Source organism: Melanostigma gelatinosum (assembly GCF_949748355.1).
Source record: "Melanostigma gelatinosum genome assembly, chromosome: 3".
Lineage (NCBI taxonomy): Eukaryota > Metazoa > Chordata > Actinopteri > Perciformes > Zoarcidae > Melanostigma > Melanostigma gelatinosum.
The window spans coordinates 26,644,835-26,660,240 of record NC_136636.1 but is presented as its reverse complement, the minus strand read 5'-3'; the positions used below and the strand labels follow the sequence as shown (position 1 = coordinate 26,660,240).

Genomic DNA, 15,406 nt, shown 5'->3' with positions numbered 1-15,406 from the left:
AACAAAAATGGCGAGGTCTCGGGCGCGTTTGACAGCTTTGTGGCTCTCGGTCGCCCGTCTACATCTGAAGAGAGGCCGCTCGAAGAAGAAGAAGAAGAAGAAGGCGGAGTTAAAATACAGCCGACCGGGGTTGTGACATTATTTCGCGAATAACACAAAACATATTCATCTTTTTAAAAGTTCCGGTGGTTTATTGAGAAATGTCGGCCCGGGTTCCGTGTAATAATTGCACTTAGCGGGTATTTAACATCCCCGCATAGCCCCGAAGTAATCCTCTCGCGCTGTAGCGGGCGGGCGGCAGAGGCAGCAGGGGAAGCCTCGGCGGACTCGCCGCTCGTTTGTCTCCCGTTTACTCTCCCCATAGCCGCTTTCAGGGCCGACATTTCTAGCATATTGTCTGTAAAATGTCACATTCCAACCGTTCTCCGAGCTTTCGCCGAGTGTTTTTTTATTTTTACAGAGCGAGGCTGGAAATCACGACCCGAGTCTGAGCTCAGCCCCCCGTCCCAGCCTTCCTGCCAGGCGGCAGCTATGGCTGACAACAGCCCGTAATGGAAGCCCTTTGAGCTTCGGCGGCGGGGAGAAACGACACAAATATGAACATGCACTGGTGCTTTGTCCGTACTTTGAGCTTTGGCGTGTTGCTATTTTTGTTTCACTGCGATTTAAACGGGGGACGTATCATCCGCCACCGCTCATCACTTTCCCCGCCGCTCATAAGCTGCAATGATCTCGGATCCCTGTTATCACCGCGCTACGTCTCCCTCCCGCCGTCGCAGTTTAGTTGCTACACAAGTCTCAGTCTTTGTGTTTGTCATGTTTCACGCTGTTCCGCTCCACTCTGCATGCATTTTTTGGTGGTGGTGGGGGGGGGGGGGGCGGTCGTTTTGTTCATCGAGTATTTTTTTTTCGTTCGTCGAACGAACCCTTCAGAGCAATGAACAGTATTTACGCGCCCGAACATTAACCCTTTAATGCCCCCCACCACCCCCAGCTGCTCGGGCTGTACAGGTCGCTTTATCACATACAGTGTGTAATGAATGAACCATCACCTCCAGTCACGTGTCAGCATAAACCAAACTTGCCAGTATAATTAAGAAAATACCCATCTTTAAATGTAGACCCTAAATCAGCTTAATGCTGCTTACTATACTGTTATTATATACAGTAGTCAGTCGTCCCCTGGTAAATAGCGGAATACTGTGTTTTGTTAAGAAAAGTGTGTTATGATGGATCTGTCTTACATCCCTGCCTATTATATAATCCAATCATTCAGGATCCTCAGCTTGACCTCTACTAAGGGTTAAATGAAGTCTTTTTGGGCTGCACTGTTGCCTCACATGCCTCAGATGGGCCCCGGGTTCGATTCCCAGGGCTGGACGGGCCCCTCTGTGTAGAGTTTGCACGTTCTCCCTGTGGGGTCCCTCCGGGTTCTTCGGCTTCCCCCCACAGTCCAAAGACATGCAGCTTGGGTTAATTGATTCATTAATTTATATTTAATTAAAGTCATTAATGGAGTTGGATGAGAAGACTGAAGACTGGTATCGGTTTCGTTTTACTCGACAGAGATGTGTTGGGGGGGGGGGGGGACTGCTCGACCAGCTCCAAAAAACTGGGGAAAAAGAGACTTTCCCACAACTTCACGAGTCATCTTGGTTTCTGCCACGTTTGAGTCACAACAGTGTTGAGGAGCGGTTCTTTTCGAGATGCTGCAGTTGTTGTGCCCATCTGTTGTTGATCAGGAAATAGTTCAAACCTCTAACTGCTCCTCAAACCACAGTGACTTGTTTTTACTGTACGTTGCTGTTTTGAGTGAGCAGTCCAACGGGCCGGGGTTGCTCTTGTGTTTTCAACACGACTTCTGTGATCGGGACCTCCAGATCGGAACCCAGCATGTGTCTGCATGTGTGTGTCCTGTTGACACTTCAGTGAGACCTGCCTGATCGGATAGTGATTGTGGTTCAAAGGAGCGACTGTAAAACAGTGGATGAACACATTTCATTTACGATAAGTTCTTCACTATAAAGGTCTCGGTTATTTCTTTTCTGCTTGTTCTTCCTCCCTGCCGTATTAGTAGACTTGCTTTATTGAGGAATAGGTGCCAACAAAGTTCTGCTAGTTCAGTGATGAACACATCTTCCAATTGGTTCGTCCCCTTGTGAATTTGACATTTAAAAGCTTTTATTTTGAAGGAACAAAATCAAGAAATGTTTGGTTTTCATCAGCAGTAACTTAGCAGGGCTCAGACAGCAGGTCATCATCAACCTACGTTTGATGATGTGTCTGGATTGTGCCCACATGCTGCCCACATCTCAATGAGATCAGAACTCAATGAGAGTCAGGCCACCTTAGTATGTGGTCTGGCTGATCGGATCCCAATGCGCTCGAGATCCAATCTCAGAGCGTACAGACTGGACAGTTAATGCGTCCTGGCGTGATCAGTTGACAAAAGACACCCGCGACCACTGTCATAGTTACGTTTTATTTGGTGACATGTCCAGCCAAGTATATATTTTATTCACAATTCTGTAATAACAGACCAGTAAATGTTTTTTATGTTAGTTTTTAACATAAATACACATCAATCAAGCACATCAATATAGTTTTTTCAAACTGTTGTTTTTGTCATGTGTACTTTCACACAGAACTTGAATATTATGCGGCCAAAAAGCGGCGGACTTTTTTCCGTAACAAGGTGGATTTTCCTCAATCTTTGCACCGCGAATAAAAGCATCAACCAATCATGTTGTGTGGAACATGGATGTTGTCTGTTACGTTGGGCGGGTCGCCAGGTTGAGCGCAGTGGCTTTTAAAACAATAACACAAAGGCTAATATCAGAATCGCATGTGCGGCAGTCAACACTCTTCTAGAATATGGATAGTAAACCCAAGAATCATGTTCCAGTTCCACCCAACACAGATTAAAGAAATGCTCACTCAGCGGTTGCATTGAGTCACAGAAGCTAGTGGCACTTTGACTCTATATTTCCATCTTATAAAGTTGCAGAGGTTAACTTGTTAGCCAAGAGTGGCCCACTTACACCTCCAGCAGACACGGAGCAAGATTATCCTCCCACTGACGTGTTTCTGGCCACCAGACAAAGGGAATTTCACTCTTCACATTACTTTTATCTCTGCTCTGGTCTGCAGGAGCCCGTTGGGATGTCTTCTGAGCTGCTGTGTGGGACACAGTGACAGTAAATATACCGTAAAAACTAAATAATGAGCTAAAACTGCGTATTCTCTGTGGTTTTGTTACTATGAGCGACCCTTTTAACACACACAATGTTAGTATAGAATATTGATTTATGCAGCTCAGTCTAATTTCATTTCACTTACTGTCACTATGGTATAACCGCAGCGTAACAGTGCACAGTGCACAGTAGACAGACGTAGGATCTTCAGTTGAGAAACAATTGTCAATTGATGAGCTGTCCAGCATAAAATAAGTCAACACTTCAAGATTGAAGACTTTTCTGTTTGCTGCTGCCTTTAATTGAACCACATTCAATTAATATATTAATCAATTTCCTGCATTTCTGTATTTTACTACTGTATTTTATTTCTTACACTGTTCTTAATTGCTGTTAAATCTTTCAGGTTAACACTGTTAGCTCTGGCAGCACCGTTGCTGTGGTTTGCACTGTTAGCGCTTTTAACACTGTTAGCTACGGCATGCCGCCGGCTCAGCCGTCGCCATGTTGAGAGCCGTGTGGAGGCATGCTCTGCATTTGGAATTTCGCACCTTTAAAAACGTCTTTCTGATTAACATATTTTGAACAATTTTAAAAATACATTTTTCCAGATTGATCTATGATAACACATAGCTCTAATATGTTATGTTTTCGGTCCCCTATGCATCCAAAAGTTACTCACAGTAAGAAGATACACATTTTGAAATATAAATGTTCAACCATTAAAAAAAACACACCAATAAATTCCCAGGTTTTATTCAAATAAAAGAATTTAATCTAAATGAGGAGCCCTAATTGCATCAACATCAGTCAATATGGAAACACAGTAGCCTGCACCCATCACTGCAGCTCTGTGACTCACCTGTGTAGACCATCTTGGAGATTGCTAGATACTGGAGATACACAATAAATATACTCCATACCTGTTTGTCAGAAGCACTTATGAATCTGTCGCGACTTGACTTGAAGTCCACAAAGCCTGACTGTCAGTGGATTTGCTCTGGGCTTTCACCACACTGACAGAGCAGTGTTTTGGTTCTGGCTGTTATTCAGCTACTGTATTGACAGTGTGTAGTGTTGATGGTTACAGCTTCGTGGTGTCAGGCTACTTAGTTTTACTTTTATTTGCATTATATCTGATATCTTTTTGGAGACAGATGTCTCTTCCCACATCAATACAATGGAGGTACGTGGTTGCATTCACAGCATTTCTGTTTCATATATCTCTCCAGAAAAAGTGGAAACACTTAACAGATTTCCATATACTGTCTATAACTATCTCTCCTCATCCTTAAAACAGTCATTATTTCAGCTTCAAGTAACAAGCTTTAATGGGAATGATCCGGGTGGTGTGATGCGCTCTCCATATTGGCAGTCCTGATAATATTGATCCTATTCTTGTACAGACATGTCTGGAGCCCACCGGACTAAAAATGCATAATAGCTGACATTACCTGGTGGGCCTCAAATGACAGCATTTTACAGAAATGTGCCAGCTCACGAATGAAGTAGCTAGTGACTAGCTCGCGCTACTATCTGGCTTCTCTCTAAGGAGGATAAGGAGACGACTAGTTTCAAACAGCATCTCTTTCATGGCGTGAACATGACTACATGGATTCACACCCATGAAACATACGCTGTTCTGTAACAGCACAGGTGGCTAACACTAGCAAACAACCCTACAACATGGCGCTGGGGGAGCCTCTATGGACCGTGAGACTGACAGAGGTCACTGAGCTAGCGCTAGCTAAAGGCTCAACCGTGCTAACGGTGCTGTTGGAGCTATAATTACACTCCTACCTTATAGATAACCGTTGAGCGTGGCTTCACAAATGAGAAAATTCTGTTATAGTAGAACTGAGATATAGAAATGAAAACTGTGCTAAAGGGATTACTACATGTAGCCGTTAAAATCGACTGTAGTGTTTGCATGAATACAGAGTCGCATTTTCACGAGAGCTAGCGACCAATCTTTATTGAGCTTCAGTTGTTTTTTTTCACTCTTTTCAAAAATGTTGTAATGATTATATTTGAATCCCAGAAACAGTATTTCTTTCAATGGCATTTTCTTTCATACAGGTATGAGTACCGTCTTAGAAAAGCCAAATGGAGGCACAAAAAGTTGTTTTACTTTTGTCAAAAATCGATTTGGTGCACTAAATGGGACATGGAAGTGCCTTTGCTGAATAAATTCTGATGTAGCGAATATTTAGCTGACATGCAAATGCTAGTCTTCGTCTTTGGACGGCTTGAAACATGGACGATACGAGCTGACATGAAAGAACAATTAAAACTTGTCCAATTGAAAGAAATTCCCGGAGACCTCTCTCTATTTCTCAATATGAGTTAGAAGGCCATGGCGACTTGTTGATGGAAACACGCCTAATGCCGTGTTCACACCAAATTCGCGCCGGATTTGGTGTGAATGCACCTTAAGTCACATTTCTAGAACAGGACAGTTGTGTTGTTTGTTTCTCTACTGATTCACAAGCTAGTACGGCTACCAAAAACGAGCCAACCAATGCCTTTGGTTGCCTACGTTGGTCACATAAACCTCACCTTGTATCTCGTAGCGGTGGAGTCATTTACCTGAGGAAATGTAATTGCACACTATTTACCTGTATTGTGTTTAATTGTAGTCAGACATTTGTCAATCAAATAGCAGGCAAGTATTCGATGTCCTGGGGATGTCGCACCGCTGTCCACAGGGTTTGCATCAGCTTCCATTGAATTAGATTTTACATGCTGGTGTTTTAGAGTGTAAACACGGTGCATTCTCAAAATACGTTTAGAACTATTATGAAGGGTACATGTGGGACACAGTCATTGTTTGTTTGTGGCTCAGTGATATTAGTAGAAGTAGTAGTTGTACTAATAGTCATAGTATTAGTATTAACGACAAAATATGCGTTTTTTAGTAAAACAAGCCTCCCAAATCCAAAACACTTGTCTGATGTGAATTGACGGTATCATGGTATTGATGGTTTGTAGTTGGTATTACCTGGACTTTAACATTTGTGCGATGATGTTTGGATTTTATAGCAAGTGTTATTCACGATTAGTTCTTAACTCTTGCTTAGTCTGACCAAAAGGCAAAAACCTGAGACTGAATCAGATGTTGCATTATTTGCTCAATGCTTTAATGAAGAATTTAAATTTAAAGCAAGAATTAAGCAAAAGTATTTGATTCATCTTTGATTCAATGGATAGGTTATGGTACAGAAGCAGCAATGATACGACAGGAGTAATGAAGGCCCCATAGCTCGATGTGTCCATCTCAGTGTGATGAAGGCCTTTGATTTCACCTCCTACAGCACATTATGATCAGACCTGCAGTGTGTAATGTAGCCTGACCTTTAGTACTTACTGAGCAGCAGGTATGGCAGTAAATCTGTTAAAGGGCTCCTCGTGTATCTTAGTATTGCACTTTGAGAGAGAGAGAGACAGACCTTTCGAAAGAATGATCAAAATCAAAGCAGCTGACTTTTAGTGTGGACCAAGCTCCAAAACAACTGAAACCTACACTTCCCATAATGCATCTCATTTGTCTGTTTGTGTGTGTGTGTGTGTGTGCGTGCGTGTGTGTGTATGTGCATGTGTGTGTGTGTGTGTGTGTTTTATCCCCTCCCTGGATGGTAAACGCTAAAATCTTTCGAATTCCATACGCCTGGGTTTGTTTCACAAACTTCGTGTTCAGAATATGTAGAATCAAAACCCAAACTCACATAACCCCGATGACATCATCATGACATCTTCATCAGTGTATATTCTCCTACTTTAGAAAGCTCCGCAGAAGATATTATACAACCATTTTCACACACTGAATAGTACTAACCCCGACGACATAACGAGTCCTTTAAAGAGTCTTCACTGCAGTGTGTGTGAACCGTCTTCAGTGTCTGATAATCAATCACATGTAGATCTCTACCAACATCAGTGGCATAACAGTGATAAACATACATTATGTTCTATCACATTGAAAGAGTGCAGAAACGCATCATTTCATCAGTCTCTGCAGAGGAGAGGTCATTTCTCTTCGCCCCACAGAGGAAGGTCAAAGGTCAAAGTCAGTTTCAGAAGTGTTCAAGGACGACGCTGCAGCACCGCTCGTGAAGTGATGAAAGAACTCCGATGTGGTTTGAAAATGAGTCCTATGCTGATGAATCCATTCTGAAACGCTGTGGAGAAGGGGAAACGGAGGTAACCTGATCTTATGATGTGCGTCTGATCTCAAACCAGAAACGTGTCAGCAGAATGAGTCTGGAGCTGAGCCACAGCTCCACTGTAGTCAAGGTGAGATGTTTATATAGATCTCAATGTTACTCAAACTTACTAAGTCCCAACCAAGTACATGTACTTTGTCCTGCTACTTAGCAGCAACATTGACGTGACCACACCTCTCTAACTTCTCTTTGATACCACAAGAAGCTGTCAGTGAAAGAGTCTCAACATCTGGTTTTTATGTACGTTTCATATTTAGGGTGAGTTGTAGTTCTCCTCAGGGCCACCAAGTCCAGGATCATAAGCAGGCATTTCCACACTACCCGCCCACTCCTGTATTTCCACACAGTGAAAGCCAGGGGCTTTCACTGCCAGGGGCTTTCACTGCCAGGGGCTTTCAGTGTGGGGCGGTTGTTGTAAAGCCGTGGAGTTCACGGTGGGGAGGAGCACTCTGGGGGAAACTCCCAGCTCATATGGGAGGAATTTGCTCGTGCAAAAAAAAGAGAGCGACAGCTGCTGTTTGAAACAGAGCGGTGCGTTTACTGTCATCACGTCAAACACTTGATTTCACATCAATCGACTGGACTTGTCCCGTGTTTGCCTTACTTTATATCTCTCGGGCAGTTTTAATTTTTAAACTTTTACAAAAAAATCTTCGTGAGAAATCAATCGTTTTCTAAATGTTTCTGATGTAAACTGTGAAATGTAGAGAGGATTATTACATCAAAGGCACCAACAGAGGCAAACTGCCTCGTGCCAATTCAACCGACACTTCCTTTCACAGCAGCCGTTACCCACAGTGTTCAGATATAGAATGCTCCATACACAGTGAAGAGGGCTGTTTGAAGTCGACTGTGTGCCGTCCTCCACTGTGCTGTCCCCTTTGTCCCACGCACTACTCTATACGAGGACCGGATGCCGTCACTCATGTTAAAGGACTATGTTTCCGTAGTCTATATCTCATTTTAGTACAAATTAGGAGCGCTTAAAGTTCCCGTGCTGTAGAAAGATTTCCATGTATTTTTAATTCATTCATTATAAAGCAGAGCCATAAATACTGTGAAAGTATGCATAAATACACACAGCCCGTGTTCAGAAACCTTTAAAGGAGCCGCCAGGACGTCCGTGAGGTTGTGATGTCACAACGTCACCGGTAGAAGTGATGCTGAACTCTGTTCTTTCAGGCATCCGTCCGTCCGTTACGTCCGTCCGTCCGCTCTCGTGACAGCAATATCTCAGGAACGCATACCTCGAAAAAACGCCTTGAGTGAACTTCTTCAGATTTGGCACAAACACCCACTCAAGGATGACGTGTTTGGAATTTTGAGGTCAACGGTCAAGGTCACATTTTTTGGCCATAACTCAGGAATTCAAATACACAATTACGACGATTCCACAAGCAAAGGAAACCTCCTCATGCTTCCGTAAGGTCACATTCCTCGATGTTAAAGCGTGTCCCTCCTGTTGTTTCAGCTGTGTCAAGGTGGATGAAGATGATGCTCCAGATATTGACGTATATCACTGTCCAAACTGTGAGAAGACCCACGGCAAATCCACACGTGAGTAGAGACTGAAATGTTATTTCTCTCAACGGGGACAAACACACTTCACTGATTCTCAACTTCCTGTCACGTGATGTAAAACTCTCAGAACAGGTCAAACCGTTTTCAGGATGACAAGATTTTTTTAGTCTGCGTTTGAAACTCAATTATTAGGTTTTGTTTCTATCTGTGTCGTACTGTGTTCGAAGTGATTATTTTAATTTTGAAATGTTGTTTGTTGTTTTTTCTGCTGTTCAGTGAAAAAGAAAAAGAACTGGAACAAACATGACACGGGGCAGAGCACAGACATCAAAGCGGTTCAGAACGGCAGCCAGGTGTTCATAAAGGAGCTGCGCAGTCGGACCTTTCCAAGGTAGAGACACTTCAGACACATAAAGACACTGCCACTGTGTTTCTACAACTCTTTGTTGAACTGGCCATCAATCGTGTGAGATAAAGTGTTCAACCTTAAATCGTCACACTTAATTAATTAAGATCACCTTTAATGGATCCAATTATAATCACATTGATGATTTGGCCTCTGTCAACATTATTCCTCACATTATTAATAATCCCACTAGGGGGCACTGTCTGATAACAGTCTCACATGTTGCACTGTTTCCACATTGGTTCCACTGGTGGACACACTTAACACACTCCCTCTGTGGGTTCCAGCGCTGACGATGTGGTGGTGAAGCTGAGCGGCGGTCAGCTGACCATGGATTACCTGGAGGAGGGCGGCTTCAACGAGCCGATCCTGGTCCAGAAGAAGGACGGACTGGGCATGTCCATGCCCGCTCCCACCTTCTACATCAGCGACGTGGAGAACTACGTCGGTAAGGACCGCTGTTACCACGCCTACTGCTGCCATTACTCTTCTTTGTACTGCGTAACTATCTAACTACTACTGCTACTACACCTGTCACTGCTATGACTGATACTACTGTTACTGCAGTATTACCACCACTGCACTATAACTATCGTGCTATTACTATTATTACTACTGCTGCTGCTAGTGCACTACTTCAACTACTGCTTCTGTTACTGCAGTAATCAGCACTATTTCCCGCTTTTGCTGCTACTGTACTAGTACTACTTTATTTTGTAATTTTACTCCCTGTGGCCTCGTATTCCTGTCCTGTACCTCTATGGAAGCGTCACAAACATGGCTACAAGTAGAGACAACTCAAAATATTATTTAATACATTATAACACAGTTATAATAGCACAAATCATTACAAAAAAAGAACAAACACAAATTGAATTTCTTTGACAATTTATTTAGCACAACTTTAAAAAAGAAAAAGAGAAAAAAAACGGAACTATTTACATGTTAGAACCTCTACTTACAAACTCTTGTCTTCTGTACTCGGGGTCAGCAGCCTGCAGTTCAGTCAGATTTCACCGTGTTGGTCTCGTGACTGTTGGGCTCAGCTCTAAATGTTTTTTACAGGATGTGGTTCTTGCAAACGGTTTATTTTTAGCAACATTTTTAATGAGACACATTATTGAAATATCACTATTTTAAGTTTATATTTGGTTGCTTTTCCGGAATGAAGCGTTTTGTCACACATGATACATTCAAGGGCCGTTGGAAATTTGATTATTCGACGATTTAAAAACAACAACAACATGCTTTTCAAACCTGCCAGCTGTTTGTGGGGTTCAGAGGGTAATACTATCACTGCTACTATTACCACAGTAACAGTTACTATTCATGATACAGGAATTAGTGGTATGAGTAAAACTATCATTAGTTTTATTACTACGAATACTACTAATGCCACTACTAACAATACTACTGATACTGTGATAACTGCTAATACGGATTCCATTTCTACTACTACTACTGCTGCCACTTCTATTAAAGCTGTAGTTACTTGTACAGCAACACTGAAGCTAGTACTACTGTGGCCACTAATAGTGCTGTACACTACTGTACTATCACACTACTACTACAACTACTGTTGCTACAACCGTTGTACTGCTAGCACTGTAGTAGTACTTCAACTGGTCTTCTGAAGTATACTCTACATCTACTACAATTACTGCTAGTATTAGGTGCAGTATTAATGTATTAACAACTTTTACTACTTTACTTTACTACTACTCCAGTATAACTACTACTGCTATAAATACACAACTATCGCTACTATACTACTGCTACTCTAAATATCCATTAGAATGTCTTCATTTACGAAGCAGGTCAAAGTTATTTTGGGCAGTGCTTTCAAAATAAGAGCATGAGCAATAGAAGCGGGAACATCATCTTATTCTATTCAGAACTATTCATTTTCTGTTTTTTACTTTTTCTGTTCCTATAAAAGTATACTATATATTTTCTCTGTCATTTTAATTAACATTATTAATCCATCATTTAGAATTGATCTTTTTGCGTTGCTTGTGTCCATTTATTGTCCGAGCGGATGGATGTGTTGTGACACGGGTGAGTGTTGTTCAGACAGACCAACATCTCTTTCCTTGTACAGGTGCAGTTTCATTCATGATTGAAAATATGAAGAAAACCTTTGAAAGAAGGGAAATAAACACGAGACAAAGAATGAACGATACCATTGTCTTATCAATAGGGGGCGCAGCTGTCCTATGTTTTCCCTGTGCACTGGTGCTCAGTGATGACATCACCTGTTACACATCAGCAGCACACTGCTGCTGCAGACATATGTTGTTCACCAGCTTCCTGTTTAAGGAAAGTGTTTAGCTTGTAGGCTGTTAGTGTTTAACTGTGTCCCTCTGTCTCTGTCCCAGGGCCCGACGTCGGCGTGGACGTCGTGGACGTCCCCAAACAGACGGACGGCAAGATGAAGCTGAAGGAGTTTGTCGACTATTACTACAGCACAAACAGAAAGAAAGTGTTAAACGTCATCAACCTGGAGTTCTCTGACGCGAGGTAGGCGCTCTGGTGGTGACAGATGTTGCCGTGTGAAGATGGCAGTCTGAGAGAAATCCCCCGGCACTGATTTACTTGTTCTGTTCCTCTGGGACAGGATGAATTCGATCGTGGAGAGTCCGCAGATTGTGCGGCGGTTGTCTTGGGTTGGAAACTACTGGCCCGACGACGCTCTCCTCGGGAAGCCAAAGGTCACCAAATACTGTCTCATCTGTGTCAAAGACAGCTACACAGACTTCCACATCGAGTGCGGTGGCGCCTCGGTCTGGTACCACGTCCTGAAGGTCTGTCACACTTCTGGTTAGATGTGATGAGAAACACCCGGTCATATTAGAGCTATGTGTAGAGAAGAATCTGGCGATACGATACGTATCATACCAGGTTACGATTCAATACATCGCGATACTGTAAGCAAGGCGATATATGTTGCGATTTAAAAAAATGTAATTCAGACAAACTGTCATAGTATAACCGCCACCATGTGAAGCATGAAATCTGACTTACAAAGAAAGTTGTCTTTCTGCATGAGCTTTTATTACTGTCCCTGTAGCATCCATAACCACAGCACCATCTGTGAGATCTGAACAACCGAATTAACAATCAAAGAAAATAGAGTAAAAGTGATTTAAATGAAGTAAATAAAAAAAAAATTGTGCTGGGCAAGTTAACGCGTTATTACGTTATTAACGCATTGTTTTATTTTGAAAGTCCGTGGAGGAAGTATAGATAAACAAAAGCAAGACAAGCTAACAAATGCTACAGAGAAGTGGATACAAACTGCAGCCGATTAGAATACACGGCGTTACAACGTGCATCAGCTGTTGCTCTCCCTGGAGACTACTGGACATCGCTGCGGTCAACTCAGCAGACACTTACATGTTAGTGCACCCATATGCTGAAATTCACGGGAAACGCATTCAAACGGCACAGGTCGGGAGCGAGTGAAGGAAAGTTAGCGGAAAGACTAACGTGAGACAACTTCCGGTTTCTTCAGACGAACACCCGGTTTTCAGAATAAGATGCCAACAAAGTATGAATTATATTCACATTAAGTATAAAAGATGCTGCATCTCGTGAGTTAAAGGGAAAATATGCATATGATATAAGAATGATATAATATAAGAAATATGATCGCTACTGTGTAAAGGGAATACTGCTAAAAAGCACCTTATGTGTTTAAAGTGTTTAAACCAAATGTTATTGCCCTTTTGTTCATATAGCAGTACTTTTAAAATAAAAGTGCGCAATACACTACTTTTTAATTCATTATTGAACTTTGCCATAACTGCGATTAATCGCAAAAAATCCATGCGATTAATCGCGATTAAATATTTTAATCGTTGCCCAGCACTAAAAAAAATGTAAACAGACTGTTTAACTATTGAATAAAAATCAATAGTGTTTTTGACAATTGATACATTATCACGAGACAAAATATTGCGATACTTGAGTCTATCGGTATGTTCTTACACCCCTGGTTTATACAACTCTGGTTTTATTTCAAGACGTAATGTGGAATCTCTCATACGATGATGATGATGATGATGATGGTGGTGATGATGACGAGGATGATGATGATGATGATGATGATGGTGGTGTCAGTAAACGTGACTGTGTCTGTGTTGATAGGGGGAAAAGATCTTCTTCCTCATCAAGCCCACCTCCGCCAACCTGTCTCTGTACGAGCGCTGGAGGTCATCGTCCAATCACAGCGAGATGTTCTTCGCCGACCAGGTGGACAAGTGTTACAAATGCACTCTGAAGCAAGGCCAGACGCTGTTCATCCCATCAGGTGAGAGCTGCACTCGGCCCCGTGATTTAGGAGAACACCCAGTAATGTAGACGATGCTGCTCCATCACCGCGACCCTGCGTCCATTATAACCGGCCAATCGGGACGGTTTGAAACTGTAGTAGAGATCCCAGAGAGTCCAAACATTGTGTGGTGTGTGTATAAAATGGCAGAGGAAACATTAATATTATGTCCTTTTGATTTGAGGAAATGTTTAGTTCTGGGGGAAAAAAGCTGATTTCTCAGAATTGAATCATCATTGAAGTCGATTTTCTAGCAAATAAATGCTAAACATACTTCCAGCTTTCTTTTCAGTTTTTTAAACCACTTTAAATCTGTTGCTCAGGCACGCTAATTATTTTTAAAGACTCCACTTTGGACGTATATTCGCTGTATTTTGACCTTTTAGAGACAAATCAATTCATTGCAAACAGTACGTTTACTTTAAATGGACTAAAGTGAAGAGAAATCAGGGTTAAAGAGATTAACATACTTTACTTGTTTTGTCTGGTTTGTAGATGGTGTATTTTTACAATTATTTATTAATACTTAACATGGAAATAACATGCAGGTTTGTCTTGTCTTTTTAGATTTATGAAACTGTTGAGGTGTAATTCTCCATCACATTTTATGTAATTTTATGTCACAGTAATAATATGTTCAAATCAAGTGAGAGATTTGTTTATGGGTAAAAAAGCACGACGAATAAATATCACTAACAAATAACATATGGCAAATGAAATATCTGACTAATCAAAGTACGACATATAATCATCGCCATAAATAAATGCTGCTCGCTGATTCACAGCTTTGTGTACATCGGTCCAACGCAGCCAGAGATATTACAGAGAGCTCCCCAGTATAATGGAACAGCCATCCCATACTGTACATCATGACAAATCAATCAATCAATCAAAACACCAGCCAATGAAAATCTTCCATAATGTTGGTTGAACAACTTTCCATCAAGTTCGGCTCTTGAGAAACTCCCACAGATCGTGAGGAAGAAAGCCTCGGAGTTTTACGCCGCCTGGGAAAGGATTTTTGGAATTTGTTAAAATGTTGTTTGTGTTTTCAATTAATTATTTATTAACTTAATTACTTTTTAACTTTATGTTTGGCTATTTACTTATTTCCATGTGATAATATCTATATTATTATTAGTATTATTATTCATCTTCAATTTGGGGGAAGGTTCTGTTAAGTATGCACATTATGTTAAATGTATGAAATCAATAAATATATGTAAGAAAACAATAGTGTAACAGTAGTGATAGGGTAAATGATAAATGCGAGTATAGAACACTGTAGGAAGTGAAGGTAGAGAACAACTAGAAACTAATAATACAGATCTGTCTTTCATATTTCATGAGTAAATGTTGCATTAATGAACATCTCTTGTACTCAGTCACTGGGTTTGAGCTGATTGTGGTTGTTGAACTGTGATCGTCTCCTCAGGTTGGATAAATGCAGTACTGACTCCGGTCGACTGCCTGGCGTTCTCTGGACACTTCGTCCACAACCTGAGTGTGGAGATGCAGATGAGGTTTGGACACCTGTCTTACAGCACACACACATCCTTTATGCTGCCTTCTTTTGCTCTTTTTATCGCTCTGTATTGCTGTGAGCCGCCATGCCTCCCGCAGACAGTCGTGTCCTAGTTTGGGGGATTGAGTGTGACTTGAAGACGTTGCATATTTGTCCTTGGCTGATCTTACACAGTCGTCTCCGCTGGATTCTCCATTTAGGACT

The 15,406-nt window shown here is 41.7% G+C and overlaps 1 protein-coding gene across 4 annotated transcripts in view; it reads left to right on the top strand.

Annotated features, from left to right (window-relative positions):
• phf2 (PHD finger protein 2) overlaps positions 1 to 15,406 on the top strand; it is a 32,070-nt gene that overhangs the window by 336 nt on the left and 16,328 nt on the right. For all 4 annotated transcript variants that reach the window (XM_079297182.1, XM_079297180.1, XM_079297181.1 and 1 more), the window contains exons 2-8: positions 8,889 to 8,974; positions 9,215 to 9,329; positions 9,632 to 9,792; positions 11,723 to 11,864; positions 11,962 to 12,148; positions 13,494 to 13,656; positions 15,113 to 15,200. In XM_079297182.1, coding sequence (XP_079153308.1) covers positions 8,889 to 8,974; positions 9,215 to 9,329; positions 9,632 to 9,792; positions 11,723 to 11,864; positions 11,962 to 12,148; positions 13,494 to 13,656; positions 15,113 to 15,200 — 942 coding nt within the window. The remainder of the gene's footprint in view (positions 1 to 8,888; positions 8,975 to 9,214; positions 9,330 to 9,631; positions 9,793 to 11,722; positions 11,865 to 11,961; positions 12,149 to 13,493; positions 13,657 to 15,112; positions 15,201 to 15,406) is intronic.